The 24,535-nt window shown below is 43.1% G+C and overlaps 1 protein-coding gene across 3 annotated transcripts in view; it reads right to left on the bottom strand.

Moving 5' to 3' along the window:
• The window catches only part of LOC141108087 (uncharacterized), a 112,019-nt gene that overhangs the window by 61,512 nt on the left and 25,972 nt on the right, over positions 1-24,535 (bottom strand). For 2 of the 3 annotated variants that reach the window (XM_073599321.1, XM_073599323.1), the window contains exons 3-7: positions 13,694-13,916; positions 10,726-10,859; positions 8,878-9,049; positions 5,706-5,743; positions 1,877-2,013 (exon numbers count right to left, since the gene is read on the bottom strand). In XM_073599321.1, the coding sequence (XP_073455422.1) occupies positions 1,877-2,013; positions 5,706-5,743; positions 8,878-9,049; positions 10,726-10,859; positions 13,694-13,916 (704 nt within the window). The remainder of the gene's footprint in view (positions 1-1,876; positions 2,014-5,705; positions 5,744-8,877; positions 9,050-10,725; positions 10,860-13,693; positions 13,917-24,535) is intronic. The other variant, XM_073599322.1, reaches the window with a different exon arrangement.

Below are 24,535 nucleotides of genomic sequence, written 5' to 3'. Positions count from 1 at the left end.
CCCCCAAATTCCATACCAGGCCCTTCAGGTCTGCAAGACAAAGGCATAATGAAATAGTATGCATAGCATACTAGCTCATTATGAATTACCTGAGATCGAAGCCCCCACAACTGTTCTTGTACACTGCTCCGGCGGCCGACATCGCTCCCAGAGTTACTTCCGGGTATAGCGGGCTCCGGGGCTGTGATTGGCCGGAGGTTACTCCCGCACATGCACGGGATCCGCTGTTAACGGCACACTCACTGAATCAACGGCACGTACGTGCCATTGCTTCAGTTTGCTTCAGTGCGCATGTGCCGATGACGTCGGCACATGCAAATACAGGAGATATCCAGGGTAGCTACAGGTAAGCCTTATTATAGGCTCACCTGTAGCAAAAAGTGTGTTGTAAGGGTTTACAACCACTTTAAGGATTTAGAGAAGATCTGTGAAGAAGAGTGGACCAAAATTTCTCCTGAGATGTGTGCAAACCTGGTAACCAACTACAAGAAACGCCTTACCTCTGTGCTTGCAAACAAGGGTTTCTCCACCAAGTACTAAGTCATGTTTTGCTTCAAATACTTATTTTACTCACTGAACTGCAACTCAATTTATAACATTTGTATCATGTGTTTTTTCTGGATTTTTGGTTGATATTCTGTCTCTATAATTTAAATACACCTATGATAACAATTATAGACCCTTCATTTCTTTGTAAGTGGGCAAACTTAAAAAATCTGCAGGGGATCAAATCATTATTTCCCCCACTGTATGTGTGTAAACATGCACGTTCCCAACCCGCAGGCAAAATGTGCTGCTTTTTAGCAGATGTGTGGGGGTGCTATTAATTTCCATCAGCAAACATGTCACAGCACTATGCAGTTCTTTGGGCCACGTTTTTAGAAAAGGGTCTGAGACTACGCTCTCTGCGTTTCTTACAGGTACACCAGCCCATTCAAATAAACGTGCCCAAGCAAATGTGCAGGTACAACCCATACATATGTAAACCACGGTAAGATATTTACCTTTTTTCATCAGTTATTCCTAGATGACAGTTAATAGAGAAATAGGTACAGTATGTTTCTAGAGGATGTATATTATTTCTTTCAGCATCTAATGAGTAAAGCTAGAATTGATGTGCAAAAAAGTGTTTCAAAAGCATGCTTGTTAAAATCAAGATTGTAGAGCTGCACGATTCTGGCTAAAATGAGAATCACGATTTTTTTGCTTAGAAGATAGATCACGATTCTCTCATGATTCTCGCGGCGTAACATCATCTTTCACATTAAAATAAAAAAAAAACTGGGCTAACTTTACTGTTTCGTTTTTTTTTTTTTATTCATTGAAGTGTTTTTTTTCCCCAAAAAATTGCATTTGAAAGACCGCTGGGCAAATACAGTGTGACATAAAATATTGCAGCAATTGCCATTTTATTCCCTAGGGTCTCTGCTAAAATATATAGAATGTCTGGGGGTTCCAAGTAATTTTCTAGCAAAAAATACTGATTTTAACTTAAGAAAGAACTGTCAGAAAAAGATTTAGACTTTAAGTGGTTAAACTTCCTGCATTTACACCTTGTTGAAAAATTGGCAGACTGCCCAGCTTATTTATTTACACAGAAGTTATTTCCCTTTGATCTAAGAAGGAAGCTTAGTTAAAATGTATCAAGTTAAAGACTTGGCAGAGTGCCCAGATTCTTTCTTTTGACAGCTGAGTGAGCAGATAGTCTCTCCACTTATATGAAAGAATCGGCAACCTCTGCAGGAGAGATCGTCAGGGGAGGTGAATCGAGATCACGATTTTTTAACGATTAATTGTGCAGCTCTACAAGATTGTCATCACAGCTAGCCTTTTCATGAATAGCATAATATGGGCAGATAACCGCATTTGTGCTTACTGTATATGTACAGCCACCTGTAGAGTCCATTGTGTCCTCCTCTGTAGAGTCCATTGTGTCCTCCCCGGTGCTTGGAAAAGATGATCGAAATGTTGAGCAAGCTTCAGATTTGTTACGTTTTAAATGATATCCTATAGCTTAACAAAAAAAAAAGGTTATCATATATTGAATAAATGTTTCAAAAAGGGCTGCTATCTGCATTAAGGAACCTGATTTTTTAATATTTTACATTGTACAGCATGAAAAACAATAATGTATGCCAAGCCAAAAACGATTGTATTTGTCTGTGCTGCTGTTGGAGGGTTCCTCTCACTGCCTGTCTGACAAAACATTGTCAATGGGACAGAAACTGAAGGGTAATGTCTCTAACAGATACAAATCTGAGAGGAGTACTAACTTCTCTTTTTAAATCTAAGAAAAGTCTTACCTGGACATACACTTTAATCTGACTGGATGCTTAAAATCCTTTCAATCACATAGTTCCCAACTGACCCCTGTTTGAAGGGACTCTTTTAGGATCAAATATTTTTGTACCTCTTTCCTTCTCAGCTGTCACTCTTTTTGACCTAATGTATTATCCTCTACTAAAGAATTTACTATTTAGTTTAGTTTTTATTTAAATGTAATTGCAGTCAAATTCCTACTAGGGCCAAATCTACTCCCACCCCCATTCTAAGATTATTCTATCTACCCTGTAAAAGAAAAGATGTCTATGCTTACTTTTTCTGAAACAGCTCCAGTCCAGTCGCATGACCGATTTCCAATGAGCCGGCCTCACTGTAGAGGAGGGACAGCCAACAACATTTGCCCCATAGTAAACCCATGGGTGTCATCATAGCCCAAGCTCTGCAGTCATTGTCATTGTTTCTCCTCTACACTGAAGCCGGCACTGGGACCAGTTCTTATTCAACTCCCTGGGCAGATTGAATAGTGGGTCCCCCTGCTAATCATTGACGTTCCTCTTGCTGACCCTAGTCATTGCAGGACAGAGTAGTGATACAGAGGTCAGCGGGAAGGATCATAGTGGCTGTTCTGCCCACCAGATGTCTTGCTGATTATTTGTACCTTATTTGTACCTGTGTTGTTAAATTTACATGCAAAATGTATAATTTACTTAAGACAATCATATGTACTGTGCAGGCTCCATCTAGCGTTCCGTTTTGGTATTGCTGCAGTTCTGTTTATTTGTTTTAATGTATGTGTAATTAAATAGAAATTGTCAGCAAGCAGGGAATTCTGGGTAGAATCTTAACAGGAAGTGAACCAGTCACCATTCTTTTCAACACATTGCAGGAAGCAAGACATGTCTTTCTCAATCTATTGTCATCACCCCTTAGAGAACTTAAAAAGTAAGTTTTTATTATCTCATCTTGTACTGTATATTGTTGTTTATGCAATGTATGCTGTATTGTATGCAATATTATACTTATTGAGGTCTATTTCTGTTATTTTGTAGTTTCACCTGGCTTGTTCTAATAAAACTGAGATCAAAGAAATATGGTATCTGAAGTTATTAGGATAAGCAGGTTTGGCTATCTGTCCCAGAGACAGAACAGGGGCCGGTGAGGGGACCTACTATTCCACTCACCCAAAAGTGTGGAATAGGTTCTGCGCTTGGAGTTCCTCTGCAAAGTGAAGTTTCAGAAAACAGACTGCTGAACAGGTAAGTATAAAGTGGTTTACCGCTAAAGGGTAATGCAATTTGGTAACCTTCTCAGAGGGTCAAATTATAAGTCATGGTCCCTCAGTTCAGTTAGTGCGAACTGACATTGTAATGTATACCCAACGTTCTTTGACTGCAGCCAATCAGAAAGTATGGATAATGTTAAATGAAGACACTAACATGTCTATCCTGTAGTAGCATAGGGGTCAGCAGGTAAAACCACAGTAGACAGAGGGGGACCAACACTCACAAACGTTTGTCAGATGTTAATATGGCAAAAGGATTGCTTTAATGTTGCAAGTAAGGCTAGGCCTTAAATCAGTGTTCTGCTAATGACATGATAGGAAAAAGTTAACCATGTTTCCCCGAAAATAAAAACGGGTCTTATATTAATTTTGGCTACAAAAAACACACTAGGACAGTGGTCATCAACCCTGTCCTCAGGGCCCACTAACAGGCCAGGTTTGCAAGATAACTGAAATACATCACAGGTGATATCATTTGCTGCTCAGTGATTGCAGTATTCTAGTCTGCATCTCCTTAAGGTAATACATAAAACCTGGCCTGTTAGTGGGCCCTGAGGACAGGGTTGATGACCACTGCACTAGGGCTTATTTTCAGGGGATGTCCTATTTATTTACGGTATGTACAATAATCTTTATTTATTAAAATACAAATGTCATCATGATGCTCTTAAAGTAGTTGTAACCCTGGGAAAAAAATCCTGATCCTTTAAAGCATGATAGACAGCACAGTGCTTGTGCTGTGTCATTTACCACTTTCTTTTTTCAAGGACAGTGGTTCTCAACCCTGTCCTCAAGTACCCCCAACAGGCCATGTTTTGGGAATTTCTCTTAAATTAAATAGCTGTCCAAAATACCTCTGATTTAAAGCACCTGTGCAAGATAAAGGAAAACCTGCAAACATGGTCTGTTGGGGGTACTTGAGGACAGGGTTGAGAATCACTGTTCTATGAAACCTGAAATACAATAATAAAATATTTTTTATAAAGTTCCTGTGTCCCCTGTATTCTCTCCCCCCTCTCTTCGTCAGCTCAGGAGTCAGCAGTATGACATTCTGTAATCCCAGAAGTCATTGTAAAATTATGCAATGCGTTTCGTAAAAAGATTATATAATATGCAGGGTGTCTCCTTTTGTAACTTTGTGGAAAATACCTTATTTACAGCGCCGCTGGGCGCTCACGTGACCGGCCGGAGCACTTTTTCTCCGCTCCGAGCACTGTAGAGGGAGGAGCTGCTGATGTCAGCCAGGAGGAGAGAAGACGATCTCTAGCGGGTCACGTGAGCACCCAGCGGAGCTGTAAATAAGGTATTTTTCCACAATAAAGTTACAAAAGGAGACACACTGCACATTATATAATCTTTTCACAAAACCGATTACATGTTTTTACAACAACTTTAACTAGGGCTTATTTGCAGGGTAGGGCTTATATTGCAGCCATCCCCGAAATAACGGTAGGTTCTATTTTCGAGGTAGGGCTTATTTTCGGATAAACAGGGTAGTTAAATCTCTCAACAGTGAGATTGAATCGCCTGGGTAGCCCTATCCTTTGGGCTGATCCACACTTCTTCAATTTGAATTGGCTGCCAATGTAACGCAATAGACATTTAGTGCGCTTTGCATCAGATACGTGCATCATGGGAACATGTATGTATTTTGGTGTGTTGAAAAGCATGGTGTGCTTATAAAGTGCATTGGAAAAAACAATTCAAATTTAATAGATTAAATTGGGGTTGATTTTTTTCAAATTATTTACTTTACCATACCTTGCCCTCCTAATTTGGCCCACACCCAGGAACTTAAAGTGACACTAAACAATATTCTTCAAACAATCCATACATGTCCACTACTTTTGTGGCCCTGTGGGCTTTTTTCATTAAATCGTTTCTTACTGTTTTTTTGCCTCCTTGTAAAGTCCTACATGAGTCCCAGAACCTCTCCTTTTCCCCCTCACTTCTGTTTGGAATGAGTTGTGCAGATTAGTAAATTGTGGTCATGTGCACTGCTCTACGTACACTACAAGTAGATGTGAGTTTAGAAACAGTAGTAGCCACACAAAATGAAAGCGAAGGGTATGTGTGTGTGAGCTTGTAGTGCAAGAAGGAGAACAAAGGAAAAAATATTTTTTTTAAAGTGGTCCCATACCTTTTATTTTTCCTTTAAAGCCTTTCTTTTTTTCCTTTCTACAATGAAAAGAAAAATAATATAATTGAATTAAAACAGGACTATTATTAAGCCAACCTTATGCCTGTAGAACTTATTTTTAATAAACTGTCAGAATGTTCATTTGATTATAAAAGGGGGTGATTCGAAAGTCGGTTGCAACCAGAATGAGCAGCAAAAATAGATTGACAGACAAGCATGGAATTTTTTTTTGTCAATTCTAATGGGAACTAACAAATTTCTAATTGTTGAATTTGCTCCCAGCGGAGAAAAATCATTACTAGTCGTATGTGCATGTCAAAGTTAATCTGGAAGTAGAGAAAGGGGGGGAGGGGACACCTTAAATTCATCCAAATTAGGTTCAAGGAGGAGGGGAAAAGAATATGGGAGGGGAAAATAATTTTTTTTCACCAGCTGAGATAGCTTATTAAATTAATGTGCCCCTAATGTTGCCCATATCATTTGTTGATGAATTCAACAGTATGTAATTAACAAACAATCAGAATGGTTGTTCAATGGACCATAAGGCATATATAAGGAGAAAAGGAGAGGGGGCGGGAGGAAGCCCCCTAAAAAAGAAGGTCCGCTCAAGAACAACTATTGTGAACCTAAATAACTTTATTGTGTCATAATACTTGATAGAACAGAAATCCACTACCATGTGTATTTAAAAATAGGGCAGAAGTCCTATTGTGTGCTGGTGGCCACCACAGACATTACACATACATCACAATTTCATGCGCTCACACTCATCTAAATAATGTCACTAAAGACCCGGGTCTGTGCAATTTTCATAGAGTTCCAAAACTAGAGTAGCTGTATGAATAATAGACCTTCGGTCCTTCTTAAATAAAGTGCAAGTGCTAATGATAGGTGAGGGTCCCTTCAGATGTAAACCGATGGTCAGTTAGACATATATATGTCAAACCGACAACGTGGAAAGCAAGGGAGTCCTGGTTGCTACTCTAGTTTTGGAACTCTATGAAAATTGCACAGACCCGGGTCTTTAGTGACATTATTTAGATGAGTGTGAGCGCATGAAATTGTGATGTATGTGTAATGTCTGTGGTGGCCACCAGCACATAATAGGACTTCTGCCCTATTTTTAAATACACATGGTAGTGGATTTCTGTTCTATCAAGTATTATGACACAATAAAGTTATTTAGGTTCACAATAGTTGTTCTTGAGCGGACCCTCTTTTTTAGGGGGCTTCCTCCCGCCCCCTCTCCTTTTCTCCTTAATCTGGAAGTAGAATGTCTGTTCCACAAAAAAATGAGAAATTGACATGATACTTGATTGAAAAGTCATTTGAAATAAGTCGATTCCATGGGGGCACCAACAAATGGTCAGACGAGCGATTCTTATGCCGCGTACACACGACCAGACTTTCCGTCAGAATAGACTCCGACAGTCTTTCTGACGGAGTTCCGCTGAAACGAACTTGCCTACACACGATCACACCAAAGTCCAATCGTTTAGAACGTGATGACGTACGACGGGACTAGAAAAAGGAAGTTCAATAGCCAGTAGCCAATAGCTGCCCTTGCGTCATTTTTGGTCCATCAGAATAGCATACAGACGAGCGATTTTCCCGATAGGAACTGATTCCGTCGGAAAGATTTGAAACATGTTCTATTTCTAGGTCCATCAGAATTTTAGAAAGAAAAAGTCAGATGAAGCCCACAGACGATCACGGAATGATTCTGTCGGACCTTTTCTGCCGGAAAGTCCGGTTGTGTGTGCGCGGCATTACACTTTCTCGTCTAAATGTTCAAATTAAACTTTGCAGGTGTAAGGCATTAGGCCATAGTGGGCCTATGCTTTGTTTTTAAAATACCTAAAGGATAAGTTCACCTTATAAAAAAAAAAAAAAAAAAAAAAACAAACATCTTTTTGCAGGTAAAAAATGTGCATTTATTATTTTTTTTACTTAGAGCCTGGAAACCACCTCACCAGCGATCCTGCCATGCAGGACTCCTGCAGACTTCTAAGTGTATCTGCTTGTACTTCGTACAGGCAGGCTGTTACACAATGAACTACTAGAGCACTCAACAGCGCCATGGTAGTTCACTGACACTACAATCTGCAAAGGCTGTCGGAACCTGTAGTTTCCCAGTTACAGAGGACTGTGACCTAATGACGTGCCAGGTGGGCGGAGCCTCGCACGGCCACTTTATTTTTAAACAGTGACAGCAGGCACCAGGAGAAGATGCCAGCCCGCTGTCACTGTTTCAAAAATAACGTGGCCCACACTTTTGTCACTGAGTTTGATAGACAGCAGTCAAGCCAATGGCGGCCGCTCCATTAGGGGGCGCCACCCCCCCATCCATGCGTCCGGCCCCCTTTATCTACATGCAGGGCCCTGGACGCATGGATTCCAATATAATTAGAGGCTCTAATAGGCTTAAAGAAAGGGTGGGCTCGGGCGAAGGGCACTTCGCCCTGATCCCACCTAGTTGTGTGACAATAGCGAATGAATATTCGCTATTGTCACACTGATTCTCCTCCCGAGCCAATCAGGAAGCAGAAGCCATCCCATTGGCCTAGGAGGAGGAGGAGGTGCACAGCCGCTTCCTCCTCCTCTCTATCATAGACATCGTATGAGCGCTGTTCCGGGGGGATGATATGATTGGATGTGGTAGGAGGCAGAGGATCCCCGCCAGCAGACTAACACAGAGGAGAGATGAGTCCACCCCGTGTGAACAGACACCAGACATCCTCCCCCCCCCCTCCTCATCAGCAGACTGATCCCTCCCCAAAGGGTTAAGTGAGCCAGCAACTGGTTATGGTGCGCGGTGCAAGCTGGAGTGACGGGGGGGGGGGGTTCCATGGTCAGGTCTGTCAGCTGCCTCCCCCGACCGATGGTGCACCAGCTGCCACTGAGTGGAGCCAATGGCTCCCACTGCTATCAATCTTTGCAGTGAGGAGAGACAGAGCTGGGGGAGCAGCTGCTCTTGTGCACATTGCTAGATCGAGATCGTGCTCAGGTAAGTATAAGGGGGAGCTGGGGGGACTTATGCAGCACAGAAGGTTTTTTAGCTTAATGCATAGAATGCATTAGGCTAAAAAACCCTAAGGCTGTATACCCTTTTAAAATACAAAAAATAAAAGCAATGATGTGGAGTGGAGCTCAGCGCCTTCATTCTTGTTACCTTTGTGGGATGGTGTCACTTGTATTCACTGGAATGTTACTGTAATTTTCGCTGAAGGCACAGGACTCATTTAATGCATCCTTCACAGGCACCTCTTCACTGTCCAGAGTCCTTACGATTGTCTCGTTAATAAATGTAGAATCTGCCAGGTGATTGATAGACGGTCTGAGAACTGTTAACACATAAGAGAATATATACGAGAGCCTTCTTAAATGTCTAAAGATTATCTTAAAGATCATTGTTTTATAAAAATCTCAGCATAGAAGAAAAAACAAACGATTGTACTTGTAGGCAATATGGTCTTCATGAATTCTGTTGAATCTGTTTCGTGAAAAAAGGCCCAACCACAAGTACCTTATGTATATTACTACTTTCACAATCCCTCCCCCACACTACCGGATCTTGCTGTACATCCATGCTGTCATGGAATCTATTTCCATGGAAGGCCGATCTGCACCACAGAGGAGCAGAGTCATTCCGGCAGAACTGATTTTGCAGCAAAATTAGCCATTTCTTTTTCAGCAAAATATCACTGAAGAGATACTAAAAGCTGTGTATCTTTACCCTAGGAAGCAATAAAAGGGCTCTCCATGCTGTAACCCTCTCTATTTTATTATACAAAAATAAACTCATATATGTGAGGTGGTACTAGGAACGCACCTGGTATGCGTGTATGGACTTTTGACTATTTCACATAGTCCACAGTGCCTACTATTCTCTGAAGAAGATCTAGGTGGATCGCTATTTAGAGGGGGGTATAGCAGCAGAGGCCAGGTGATCAGGAGGTAATCCTGCTGCCTCCTGAATGTTTGTTTTTTTTTTTGGCTTGCGATTGACTTTAAGGTTCACACTGGAGAGAGAACACAGCGGCTCACAATAGGAGTCCAGTGCATCTCCATTCACCATTTCAGGTCCGATTTTAGCCCGAATTTTTGGCTGAATTCGGACCTGAAACGGACCAAAAGACACACAGGGCTCCTGTGCAACTCACTCCGGAGCTTCTGCACAGATTTGTGAACCTGGCTCCATAGAGAGCCAGTCACAATCTCCTGCTATGCGAATTGGATGCAGGGAAACCCGCTCCCAATTCGCAATAGTGTGAACCCAGCCTTAAGGATGCATTTGACAGACAATGCTGCCTGAAAAAAACTCTGCAAGACAACTTAAGCATCTGCTTTTTTACATCAGGCTGTTTTATTGGAAGATAAGTGGGTAGTTGGGGGGAGTGTTAAAGCCATGGCTCATCGGCCTGTTTTATTGTGAAAGAGCCCTTCAGGTTGGTTCCTATACGTTTTTTTTTTCTATCTGTTGAAAAACACATTTCTGTACACACAGTGAAAAAACACTCCCTTTGTTACAACGGTTGTGAAGAGGTAATGTTTTTTTTTCTGAACTTCAGAAAATCAGAAATCTGAAATTGAAAGGCAATACCTATTATTATATTGAAAAACAGCTTGTGTTCAAATTAAGAGGACCAAAGATGAAATGCTTAGTCAGTGTTGTTGAGATGAGTTCTTTGGCCTGTCACAACCAATATGAGGGGTCCTGTTTTCCCTGCTTATCATTGAGTTTTTTATATTTGGCAGAATACAACATAAAGATGTGGAAAATAAACCCCCCAAAAGGTAGATGGGAACATCCAAGACAACAAGGTGGACAGCACAGAACAGGAGACTATGGCAAGGACAAGTTGCTGGACAGATGAAGGAAGCAGGAGATGGATCTATCCACCAGACTCCATTATAATTAAAATATACTTTTGGGTGGGCTTGCCCATTAAGTTATTAAATAATTCATTTTAGAACATAAATCTTCCATAATGGTTAATAACGATTAAACAGTTCTTACCATTTATTGAAAGAATCTCATTTAAAAACACCAAAATGTGATCTGAGTTTCTTAAGGAATCAGGTAACCAGTATAACAGAAGACATTTGGTCTGTTTTCTAAGGAAATCAACTTCTTCTTGAGCTGTGTTATATCTATAAAAGGAAGAAAATATTTTATTTTATAAAATATATTTTATAAATATATTATTTATATAAATATAAGAATAATGCTTCATTTTGGCATGTATTTGTAATTCAGATGAATCATATCCAAGTATTACCAGATGTCTGTGTTCTTTATAAGTACTGTATTTATGATGATATTTCAACTAGCCTATGTCTACCAGTTCAGGGTATATTAGCCCTTTCTGCAGCACTTGGCAATAAACAAAGGAAAGACTCCCTTGTTTATTACTGTATATGCAGCCTGACTGCACTATAGTAATAAATAGAGAGGGTTCAATTGGGCTTTAACCTCCTGCTGACTGGGTAACACATATATGCAGCAGCAAGAAAGGTAGGCTTTCGTGCCCAGGCACCACATATATGCATCCACGGTAGCATGAGGTTTGTGTGCTAAGAGCGTGCTCACTCTCTGTTTCTAGCATACTCTTTGAGCTGTCACTGAGAGCTCTCAGTCAAGGCCACTGATTGAAAGCCAGTGATACAGGCTCCCAATCATGAGACCACTATTACAGCCAATCACAGCTGTCAAATGATACAAGAGCCATGCTGCAGTTGGTCCCCCCCCACATGGCAAGAGTTAAATGCTGGTTAAGTCTAGGGGGGTGCAGAAGAGGATCTATTACATACCTGACTCCCCGCTCCAGCAGAACTCTCAAACTGTGAGACTGTGCGCTGCAGCCTCCTCTGTAAGCTGTTCTTGGGCACAACTGCACTCCTGCCTCCATCACATACAATAAAGGGTCAGGAGCCCTGCACATTAAATTATGTCACTGAGGCTCTACCCACAGACTAGAGATTTGGGGAGATGAGAAAAGCACTAGAATGGGGAATCAGGGTAAACCTCTTCTGCAACCCCCCAGACTTGGCAAACTTTATTTGCCCCAGTGCTGTCCACCTGGGGCCAGGTGACAGATGCACACCATTGGGGTCAGAAGTGCACCGCTAAGGTAGTGGACCCTATGGCTGACTGCTGCGGATGGAGCTCTGGGTGGTTCAGGAAAGCAGGTCCTCTGGAGCACCAACACGGATCACACTGGGAGATAGAGCATGAGATTCCCCAGGGTGCAGAATCTAAGAGCCAGCAGGTGTTTACCAGGGCCCTGATTTGAGGATGGACTTCGCTGCAACTGGCTCCAGGTCGCGGGCCCCAGGGTCTCCCAGCTCAGGCTCACGATAGGCTACTGGAGGATAGAGAAGAAGCAGCAGCCCGGGACAACAAGGGATAGTCAGGAGATAAGCCAAAAGGTCGGGGCAACAAGCAGACAGGGATAGTCAAAGGACACGCCAAAGGTCGGGATATGAAGCAGACAAGGAAATTCAAGAACAAGCCAAGGTCGGTAAACAGAATCAGATGTAGAGCGCACGGCAAGAAGCACACAGGAAGCCAAACACACAATAATGATCAGTGAGGCTGGTTTGCAGTGCACAGGTTAATATAGTGTTCCCAGTTAGAGGCTGGGGTGGAGCCATGCTTGAGGGAAGATTACTTAAGCAGACAGGTGAACAGGTGGCCGGTCTCAAAGCTGGGCACACAGATAGGTAAGCAGATAGACATGAACATTACTGCAGATCCATGACAAGTGCAAGTTTTGGGCTTTAATATGGTTGTTATTTAAGGTAATTAACTTATGGTCACAGCAGAGTCACTTGAAAAATGTGCTTCAGCTGCACTCACAGCTCAAATATTGATATACCTTAATGGATGGGATGGTCATTATATCAAAGCCATTGAATGTGGTAGAATTGATAGTTACACTCCTAAAATACTTATGTATTTTTTCAGATACATATAAAAATGTGCATAGAAATACAATACTTTTTTCTTTTTTTGCAGTTTCGAACAGAGTAGTAAGGGTTAGAACTCGCCAGGTTTTTATTGCTGACTGTGTCTACATTATGGAGGTTCACTCTGCCATTTGTCTCTGGTGGCTACTGTCATTGGGACTGAAAGGAAGGGAAATTCCAAAATTTTGACTTGTCACCAGAATAGTTATAGAGAGGGAGAGGACACTTTTCCTGATGACAACTGTCTAAGAGGGCAATTACCTTAGCTTTATTCTCACTTCAGAACAGACAGAACAGTAAGTGAAAGGAAATATCTCAAATAGGACATAGGTGGCAAGAAAAAAATTGACGGTGTTAAATATTTCCTACTTTCTCCAAAATGTAAGAAAAAATGTTGTCTTTCAAAATACAAATGTCTTGTTGACAACTTACCAAGTAAAAGGTACTAAGTGTCAAGTCCAGTGCTGAGTAATGATGTGCTTTAAGTAGAACTTTAGGCAAAATTTGTTTTCTTCGTTTTGGATAGAGCAAAGGAAGGTTATAAGCCCTGTCATATTTTTTTGTCGCCATCTGTGTCCCATTGCAGAGATTTTCCTTCACTTACTGTCCCATAGCCAAAACAGAAAGTGACAGGAAATCCCTGAAAATTAAGAACATTTCTTACCCCCCCCCAAGTCACCATAACTAATTTCGCAAGATTTCCCCTCTATTATTTTTCTGGGGACAACCCAAAATTTGGAACTTTTTTACTTTCACTTTTAATGATAATGGTAGACAGGACATAGAGAGAGTGGATCTATCAAATGGGGGCATGGACAGCAATAAAAACTGACAGATGTTCTAATCCCTGTCCACTCTGTCCAAAACTAAAAAACAAAAAAAGTTTTGCCTTTTATATATGCTTTAAGAAGCTCTTAATCATGTATTGTAATTACAACTTCGGTCTATTTACACATAATGAAAAAAAAACCTGTTTCACTCAATGTAAAGTATATTCCTCATATCTGTACACTTACCTGTACGTCATCCTTTTTTTCCTGAAATTCTTCAAATGAGTAATTAATGCATTAGCAATTGCAATAAGGATTTCATATTCTTCTAAGGGCCTAACTGTAGCTTTTATATTATAGTAGATATCACGTATTCCAGCGTTTATCTCTTTAAACAAAGGTTGGTCCTTCATCTCCTCTGGTGGGCAGTACCAATTTGAAAAACACTTTGTGTAAATGGCCCCAGATACTGTAATGAGACAAGAAAATAAAGTAATACACCAGTAAACCACAGACTAAAACTAAAAAAAAATGTAACAAGGTTCTTTAAATTTTTTTTGTAGAAAATATTTTTGCTTTAAACGAAACTGCACTAGTTGGTGATTGGAAGAAAAAGTGGTATGAATGTAGTGTGAATTAAACTTACTATACCTTTGTGCCTCTAATCTTAGCTGACACTGAAAAGTTGCTGATGTGTGTTGGCTGGAATTTTGCCCCTATCTACTTTTCCAATAGATTTAATTGCCAAATTTTTCAATATCAATGTCTAGAGTTTTTAAAAAAATATAGTAAATGTGTCAGTCAGGAACTATTAAAGCATACAAAAAAGGCCTGATCTTCCACCTCTCTGTGTGTTTTCAATGACCACACAGATACAAAGGCATTGACTAATGATACCTAGATATTGCTTAGTTTGGAACTACTGTGAAGCAACATAGGCGCTACCCTTGCTAACTGCTTGTTCATGTACTGACATCCTGTTCTGGCTTTATTACCTAGTAAACTACTGACCTGAAGAAAGAAACGTGGATGGGAGTCCAGGCTTTTCAGATTTCACTGGCTGCAAGCTTGGTCAGTGGAGAAGAGACAGGACATTGCTGAGGAAAGTGGAAATTGGGAGCATATTTGAGGGCGCGGAGATCTGAACAGGAACAGATGTGAAGGCTGGATGCAGAGCATGAGAAGGTCAGAGATGATGGGATGCAGAGGATGAGGAGGAGAGAGAGAGAAGAGGGGGTGCAGAGGATGAGGAAGAACATAAAGGCTGGGTAAAGAGTATGAGGGTGGGGAAGAAAACATGGTGCAGAAGATGAGGAGGGGAAAGAAAACAAGGTGAAGTGGATGAGGAGAGTAGACAGGGTGCAGTTACTGAATGAGGAAGGGAGAGAAGGCTGGGTGCAGGGAATGAGGGTGGGGGGGGAACAGGGTGCAGAGGATTAGTGTGGGAGAGAAAACAGGGTCCAGATGATGAGATACAGAAGAACGACAGGGTAAAGAGGATAAAGAAGGTAGAGGAGACTTGGTGCAGAGGATGTGGAGGGGAAAGAAGGCTGGGTGCAGAAGATGAGGAGAGGAAAGAAGCCAGGGTGCAGAGGATGAGGAGAGCTGAGAAGACAGGATGCAGATGATGAGGAAGGTCATAAAGGCTGGGTGCACAGGATGAGGGTGGGATATAAAGCAGGGAACAGAGGATGAGAAGATGAGAGAAGACAGGGTACAGAGACTGAATGAGAAAGGGAGAGAAGGCTGGGTGCAGAGGATTGGGAGGGGGGGGCGACAACTTGCAAAGAATGAGGAAGATGCAGAGGATGAGGAGGAGAGAGAGAAGACAGGGTGCAGAGGATAAGAAGGGGAAGTAAGACAGGATATAGAGGATAAGGAGGACAGAGAAGACAGGGTGTAAAGGATGAATGGGGAAGAAGAGAAGATAGGGTGGAGAGCAATATGAAGGGAGAGAATACAGTGCCATGAAAAAGTATTCATACCCCTTGACATTTTCCACATTTTGTCATGTTACAACCAAAAACTCAAATGTATTTTATTGGGATTTTATCTAATGGACCAACACAAAGTGACACATAATTGTGAAGTGGAAGGAAAATGATAAATGGTTTTCAATTTTTTTTACAAATAAATATGTGAATAGTGTGGCATGCATTTGTATTCAGCGACACTGAGTCAATACTTTGTAGAACTACCTTCCGCTGCAATTACAGCTGCAAGTCTTTCGGGTATGTCTCTACCAGCTTTGCATATCTAGAGAGTGACATTTTTGCAGATTCTTCTTTGCAATATAGCCCAAACTCTGTCAGATTGGATGGACAGAGTCTGTGAACAGCAATTTTCAAGTCTTGCCACAGATTCTCAATTGGATTTAAGTCTGGACTTTGACTGGGCCATTCTAACACATGAATATGCTTTGATCTAAACATTTCATTGTAGCTCTGGCTTTATGTTTAGGGTCATTGTACTGCTGGAAGGTGAACCTCTGCCCCAGTCTCAAGTCTTTTGCAGACAGGTTTTCTTCTAAGATTGCCCTGTATTTGGAAACTGACAATTTTTATTGATTTTCAACAATTTCCAACATAGGAAAGAAAATAAGAAAAAACATATCATTGTATACAGCATATGTCTGACTTGCTTTCAATATACAATAAAGCCAGTGATACAACTCGTTCAGTACATACAATGCTTTTATCCATCGGCAGTCTATAGTATTGTCAAGATGGTCGGATAATATTCAGAGATGCTGTGACACAACTGGGTTCACCCTGTACAACCCTGTTCACCCTGTACAGGTGCTTGTGAGCATGTAGAGGAGGTAGAGAGCATAGTGAAAAGATTAGAAAGGGTCAGGAAAGCAAGAAAGGGGGAGGAAAACCAGATAGGAGGGAGTAGGAAGGAAAAGGGGGGGGGGACAACCCACCGTTCCAAGGGCTCTGCTCCGCCCAGAGCTACCCAACACAATCACTGGCGACCCCCTCGAGGTCAGGGCTCCTTGGGGTATCAGATAATGGGGTTCTCCAGCATAACCCATGGTTCCCACAGTTTGTGTGTATCAAGAGTGTTGTTTAGGGAGGCTGTCAAGTACTCCATCCTTTTAACATCTCTAATTCTAGAGTGTAGTTTGAACAGTGAGGGGGGTTCCCTCCTTTTCCATTTCAGGGTTACTAAGCATCTCGCTGCTGTCAGCACCTGGGCTAGGAGCTTTTTATTTTCAAATAGTTTTATTGAGAGTAACAAAATCAGTACACAAAATAGATATACATGTACATCCTTCAGAGTCATAGGGATATCATTTTAAACAATATGATGAGGTGTAGGTATGATAGGCTATAAGACCGTCCTGAGATCACAGTGGCCCAATGCATTTTGTTCATGACTCACATGAAATTATCACCCTGAAGGGTATCTACTTTGGTAAAATAATAAAAGAAAGAATAAGAAAGAAAAAGGGATTTTCCAAAACAGATGGAACAAATAGTAGATTATTAATAGTCAGTCTATATAATCAAAGAGTGGTCAGTCTTGGAGCCTGAATAAAAACCATGGATTCCATTTGGCATCATATGTCGGAATGGAATCATGTAGGGTATGGAATATTTTCTCAGACACCATCATACTATCTATACGTGAGATAATTTGTGCAAAGGGGAACGTAGAGGATTTCCAGTGTAGTGCAATGACCCAAAGTGTAGCAATACAGATAGAGTGTATTAATCTCATCATAGGTTTAGTCACTTCTGGGATGTCTTGGAAAAGAATACAGTGGTGGAATGTGAGATTAATGGGTTTCTCTGCCAATCTATCAACCATTTTAAAAACCTCCTTCCAAGAGGGTTGTAGCTTATCACACTCCCAGAATATATGTAGGTATGAGCCTAAGTTGGTGCAACCACGGAAGCACCTGGGAGACACCTGTGGATAAAACCTGTGGAGACGGGTTGGGGTATAATACCATCTTGTTGTAAGTTTGATGGCTGTCTCCCTGATAGTTAATGATTTTGTGCATTTGCGAATGTTCTGCCAGTTTTTATCCCAGTCTAATTCCTCCTGGTCAAGAGCTAGCTCTTGTTCCCATTGTGATCTGTATTTTAAGGTAGGTGGGTCATTAGAAGATTCTAGCATACTATGGATTAAAGAGATAAGGCCTTTTTGACGAGGGGATGTGTAGCACAAGTCCTCATAGAGTGTCGAGGAGTCTGTATTAGGGTTGGGGTAGTGTAGCTGAAAAAAATGTCTTATTTGGAGATAACGGTAAAATTCTCTGTTAGGTAGTTGGCATCTGGTTTGAAGTGCCGAGAATGTGGTAAATGTGGAGTTGACTAGAAAGTCCCCAAGAGTATCAGATTATTTTGGGTCCACTCTAGGAAGGCGCTAAGAGCTTTTTAGACAGTTTGGAAAAGGAGGGGGGTGGAAAGCCGAAAAAAAAAGTTTTCGGGTTGATGGTACCCAAGAGTCAAAGATGGAGTGGAGTAATGAATGTACCATTCGCCAATAGGGGATGATTAGGGGGCACATCCAATAGGTATGATATAGCGTCCCCGTTTCTTTACCACAGCGCCAACAGCGGGAATCAGCAACAGGATATATAGAGTGGAGCAGGTCTGGGGTTTGGTACCAGAGGAGTAAAATCTTGTATTGATTTTCTTTATAGAGCGTACAAATGGAGCTCTTGGAGGCCTGTGACCATATGAGCTGCCATGTCTTCAAAGGTATATCCTCACCCAGGGCCTGCTCCCATTTGCGCATATAGGCATGTCTAGGTCCCACTGGTGACATGTCCATAGTCAGGAGCTGGTAGGTGCGCAAAATCATACCTTTAGGGGACGAGCCCTCTAGACAAATTTTTTCAAATTCAGTTAAGGGGGAGAACTGAAGGCTCGCTACGAAGGATTGTGTATAATGGCGTATTTGTAGGTAACTAAAAAAAGCCTGTCTAGGCAAATCATAGGCTTCTTGCAGGTCCTGAAAGGATCGCAAGGTTCTGGTTCTGATATCCACCAATTGACCATAACGATATAAGACCTTTTCCATCCAAAAGTGGGACATCTGCGAGGTCAAGCTGTCCGGGATATTGGGTGTAAATAGGAATGAGGTAACCAGTAAATCATTCGTAGTGAGCGGATATGTCGATTTAGCCCGCCGCCATATCGTTCGTAGAAGTGCCATTGGGCCCAGTAACTGTGACCCACCAAGCGTAGTGTCCGAGCTCCATAACTTGGAGTTCGGGTGGATGGGGGCCAACCATAGCTTCTTAATTTGTGTCCATCGGTTGTAGGCATGGAGTGTACACCAAGAGGCTGCAGGGCGTAGCTGAGTTGCTAAATAGTACTTGGCTATGTTGGGGAAGGCGAGGCCGCCTTGATTACGAGGGGCATACAATACTGACCTAGCCATCCGGTGTCTCTTGTAATTCCAAAAAAAATTATGAGGTCACCTTGAAGCTTCTTAAAGTGTGTGGCTGGGATGGGGACGGGGAGTGTCTCAAAGAGATAAAGAAGTCAAAATAAACAACGGAAGACACTCACATGAGTGTAGACAAATGGGCTGCACACCCCATGAAGTGTATAAAAAACTACGAAAGACCCCCTATCGGGGCTTTAAAGCAGCCAATAAAATTCAGTAGAAGTAGTCAAAAAGGATTGATTTTATTGATACAAAAAATATATATAATAAAAATAAGTAAATTGATTCTGACTGTTCAAGTCAGGACATGAACTGTATGCATCATAAAAATTGCAACGGACAATACCCGTGGCTAGGAACAGTACAAATTGCAATGTGTTATGAGACAACCAAAATTTCCTTAAGGGTATAATCCCCAAAGTATTGCAACAGACAGTGCCTAGGAATAAAAGCAATGTACAATACAATATATAGGACAACAAGAGTTGTAAATATGAATTCTGACGCGTTTCGACCCTCGCTGGGTCTTCTTCAGAGGAAGGGTTGTCCGCTATCACAAGGTTCCTGGCAATACAGGATATTTAAGGTAATGTAGTTCCTCCTATGTCCTCTGTCTCCCCCGTGTCGGGCCAACTCCCCAGAGGACGGGTGGTAGACCAAATGTGCCTTGCAAGGGATCACGCCTACATGCCCCCCACATGTGCAGGGGAGGGAAGGGACCGCAAATGGCCAAAAGCTGCATCTGGAGGAATTCACCTTGGCACCAATTAGGCGAACCAAGATGGTTGGATATGATATTCCAATCACTCAGATCGGTGGGTGCATAGCCAGGTATCACACAGTTTGAAAAGATTCAAATGAATCTTTTCAAACTGTGTGATACCTGGCTATGCACCCACTGTTCCTAGCCACGGGTATTGTCCGTTGCAATTTTTATGATGCATACAGTTCATGTCCTGACTTGAACAGTCAGAATCAATTTACTTATTTTTATTATATATATTTTTTGTATCAATAAAATCAATCCTTTTTGACTACTTCTACTGAATTTTATTGGCTGCTTTAAAGCCCCGATAGGGGGTCTTTCGTAGTTTTTTGAGATAAAGAAGTCTAGGTAAAACCGTCATCTTTATGGTTGCAAGGCGGCCAAAGAGTGATAGCTGTAAAGATTTCCACTTCGCCAGGGAGTTCCTGATGGAGTTATATAGTTGGGGGAAGTTGGCTTTATAGAGAGTGTCGTATGTGGGTGTATGGTGGACCCCTAGGTATTTTAGATTGGCCTGTATTTGGCTCCATCCATCTTCCCATCAACTCTGACCAGCTTCCCTGTCCCTGCTGAAGAAAAGCATCCCCACTTTTCAGGGTGATGTGCAGTGTTAGTTTTCCGCCACACAGCGATGGGATTTCAGGCCAAAAAGTAAAATTTTGGTCTCGGGGCGTGTCCAGGATGGCAGCATGAGCGGACATGCGTCTCAGAGCTCTGCTGCTCCATCAATCCTGATACCCTTTTAACCGGGTCACCCGAGGCCCTGAGCTGGCAAAAACAGCAGTGAATGCCTTCTCGACCGTAAGGGTAAAGGAGAAAAAAAACTTAAATTCCCCCCGGAAATACCGCCGGAGACCAGCCCTGTCAGCCGGAGGCCTGGTGAGCAGACGCTTCGTGCTAACATGGCGTCACAAACAGACACTCGGGGGGGGCCTGCTGCTTCTGCCCCAGGCATTCCGGAGGTCATGGCAGCAATCGCCACATGCCAAATGGCTGTTGCCTCATGCCAGGTGGCCCAGACAACCAAAATCGAAGAGGTGCAGATGGACGTGGGCCTCATCAGGCAGGACCTGGAAAAAGTCCGCTCCAGGTTGACCGTGGCTGAGAATCGGGTGGGACTGGTAGAAGACGTGGTAGGAGACAACACCGCATGCTGCAATCAAGGGTCAAATTGCTGCAGCACCATGCCAAGGATTCTGAGAACAGGTACCGATGGAATAATATCCATATCGTGGGACTGGCAGAAGGCGTGGAGGGTAAGAACCCCACTATATCTGCAGAGGAGCTGCTCCTCTCCCTGCTCCCGGCGGCTCACCTGTCCCCTACTTCACAATGGAGAGAGCCCACAGACTACCACCACAACCTGGCCCGCAAAGCTCTCCTCCCTGCACTTTTATTATGCATCTCCTAAACTTTAGAGACCGGGATGAGCTGCTTAGAGCTTCTAGAGTGGCAGGGGAGCTGACATACAGAAACAACCGCCTGATGCTGTTCCCAGACTTCTCCATTGAGACTGAAAAGCTCCGACGCTCATTTTATGCCATTAAAGCAGGCCCCCGCACTAAGGGGATCAAATATAGTGTGCTTTTCCCTGCCAAGCTGCGGGTGATCGATGGTGAAACGGTCCATTTTTTGACCTCCCCAAGGGAGGCTGCAAACTGGCTGGAAACTGTGCCCCTCTGAGGTGAAGTCCCACAGAGCTGTAGTTATTCTGCTTGTTCCTCTAGATGGTCATGTTCCTTGGACTAAACAGCCTAAAATGTTAATACATGCATAATTAATCTGCAGTACTATACTGAATTTCGGCTGACCCATCCCTTCAACAGATGTGCCTTACTACTGGTCGTCCGCTGGCAGCCTGCAAATATGGAATTTTCCACCTCATGTTTTCTGCTAGACTTTCATATCTCACCTATTCCCTTAACGGAGGTGTTCCACTGGCAGGTTGCTACCAAACTTTGCACACACTTTGGTAAAGGAAGACTGTCCCCGCTTGTTATCATGGTGTCGGCTGCTATACCTTTCACTGGTGGCCAAGTCCGTTTCTATGCTAAATATTGGCTGCTAGCCCATTCTACCTTTGTTAGTTTTTCACATTTTTATCTGTTGGAACAACAACCAATAAGTTTGAAGCCCCTGGCAAGTCCTGGTGATTTACATGATTCGGTTAAGACATTATAGCAGCATCTCTTGGGTACTCTGCTCCCTCAGCAACCTCTTTTTTTGTGTCTAACCCCCTTTTCCTCCTTTTTAAGTTTGCTGTTGCTAAACTGCTGACTCTTGGGAAATACACGCATGCCTCCCAGATGTTCGTTGCCTTCGGCCAGGTTAATTGGGCAACATGCAGTCTTACCTTGGGTGGGACCTGCGGGGTGGGGGGAGGGGAAGGTTAGCTGTTGCTGACCAAGTTTTGATTACAATGTTGGGATTGATTTACAGTTTTAAGTTGGAAATGTTCTGTTTATTGTTTGTTCATTTATGGCATGATCATTCTTTTGTTGTTTGTGACTACAGTGCGGGGAGGATTTGGAAGACCGGTGCTGACTGGTTGATCCCTGGAGGGAGTGGAGTACTTTCACATACAGTTCACCATAAATGTCAAAACAAAGCTTTCACACCACAATGGCCCAGATATCTGTGATTTCATGGAACATGCGGTTTCTTAATTCTGCCCACAAGAGATCCCTAGTGTTCAACTATGTTAGGAAATACTCCCCGCACATCTGTGTTGTACAGGAGACTCACCTCTTGGGTTCTCGAATCCTGAGCCTTAAAAAGGTCTGGGTGGGATCTCATTACCATACAACATACTCCACTTACTCTAGGGGAGTCAGCATCCTGAAACACAAGCAGCTGCCCTTTCAGCTCTTGGATATCAGGACAGACCCCGGGGGCAAGTATGTCATTTTCCACGCACTAATTGCCAATAACCCATGTGTCCTGGTGGGGCTGTACCTCCCTCCCCCGGCCGACCTGACCATACTATACACAATTATGCAGATGGTGATTGACTATGGGGTGGAGGATATTTTGGTGATGGGTGATTTTAACCTGACCCCTCCCTCAGACACAGACAGACTTCACTCTGTGTCTCGATGGGTGCCAGGCTTGGCAGATTGGGCTACTTCTTTCGCCCTGACAAATGTATGGCGTCACTCCAATCCCACTGCCAGGCAGTTCGCCTGTCACTTCACAACATTCAAAACCCTATCCCATATTGACATGATATATGCATCACACTCTATACTTAAGAAGGTCACGAATGTTGATATTTTGTCCAGGGGAGTCTCAGATCATGCCCCCTTACTTCTACAGGTGTCTTTTGGGCCTCCTGGGGAGAGGTTGTGGAGGCTCTCTAGATATTGGATTGAGGATGAAGGAATTCAGGAGACGGCGCAGGAGGGGATATGCCACTATTGGCTGGATAACGCTGACACTTCTACTCCTCTGGTCACCTGGGATGCCTTCAAGGCTTGGACCAGGGGAGAGTACATGGCACGTATATATGCAGCTCGTAAGAAATTTACGTACTCTCTAGAGGGGTTAGCGGAAGAAGCCAGGATAAAAGAGGAAGCCTATGTAGCACACCCTGATCAGGTCACCTATGGAGCATGGCAGTTCGCCCTGTGACAATTATCTTCATGCAGAGTGGAGGGGACGCAGAAATTACTCCTCACCACAGCCCAAAAAATCTTTGAATATGGCAATAAGAGGGGTCGCTTGATGGCGTAGTTGGCCAAGGGACAGTTCACTGTCACCCATATTGGCGGAGTCAAAGACTTGGAGGGGGTATTATTAAAATCACCTAGTGACATAAACTGCAGATTCGCCCAATACTATCAGCACCTGTATTCCTCCAGGGTGGACTACTCTCCTCTGGAGCTATTTAGCTGAAGTCCCTCTCCCGACTCTTGGTGACGAGGCATGCACAAACTTGGAGGCTGATATCACCCTGGAGGAGGTCCAGACTGCTCTATTCCAGCTCCAGGCAGGGAAGGTTCCCGGGGCAGACGGTTTACCAACCAGCATCAGGATTTACTGGCCCCTCGGCTCATAGCACTATATGCTCAGTTTTTTGAGTTAGAGGCACTTCCTGAATCCGTGTCTGAGGCGGTGGTGGTGTTGATTCCCAAACCAGGCAAGGATCCTGAAGACTGCTCCTCCTACAGACCAATTTCCCTCCTAAACGTGGATGCCAAGATTTTGGCGAAAATCCTGGCAAATAGGTTATCTATGGTTTTGGGGGAGGTGGTCCACCCAGATCAAACTGGAGTTATGCCCGGGAAGGGAACTTATATCAACCTACGCCGCCTCTTTCTTAACATGTCTGTAACGCATGAAAACAGTGGTAAGCGAGTCATCGCCTCCTTAGACGCTGAGAAGGCATTTGACTCGGTGGAATGGGTCTTTTTGTGGGAAGCACTGGACCAGTTTGGATTTGGTCCTAAGTTTCTCAGATGGCTGCATATGCTATACCGGGCGCCCTTGGCTCGTATCTGAGCCAATGACAGGCTGTCAGTGCTCTTTGCGTTGCAGAGGGGTACACGTCAGGGCTGTCCTTTATCCCCGGCCCTGTTTGTGCTTGCACTTGAACCCCTGGCAATTCTAATTCGGAATTCAGACAGGGTAAGGGGACTGAGAAATTTCTCTCTATGCGGACGACACATTACTGTACCTGCAAGACGCGGGCGAGTCACTGGAAGTGGCGCTAGAGATATTTAACACATTCAGTGGGTTCTCAGGAATACGTATTAATTGGTCCAAATTGAATATTTTCCCTCTAGACCATCAGGCCCGCGACCCTGACATAGAGGTACCGCTACGTTGGGTTGATCAATTCAGGTACTTGGGTATCCATGTTAGAAGGGAGCTGAAAAGCTCTATAGACCTAAATCTGCTACCGGTCATGTCCC

This window comes from Aquarana catesbeiana, linkage group LG09 (assembly GCF_042186555.1).
Source record: "Aquarana catesbeiana isolate 2022-GZ linkage group LG09, ASM4218655v1, whole genome shotgun sequence".
Classification (NCBI taxonomy): domain Eukaryota; kingdom Metazoa; phylum Chordata; class Amphibia; order Anura; family Ranidae; genus Aquarana; species Aquarana catesbeiana.
This window is presented reverse-complemented; position numbering and strand designations above follow the sequence as displayed.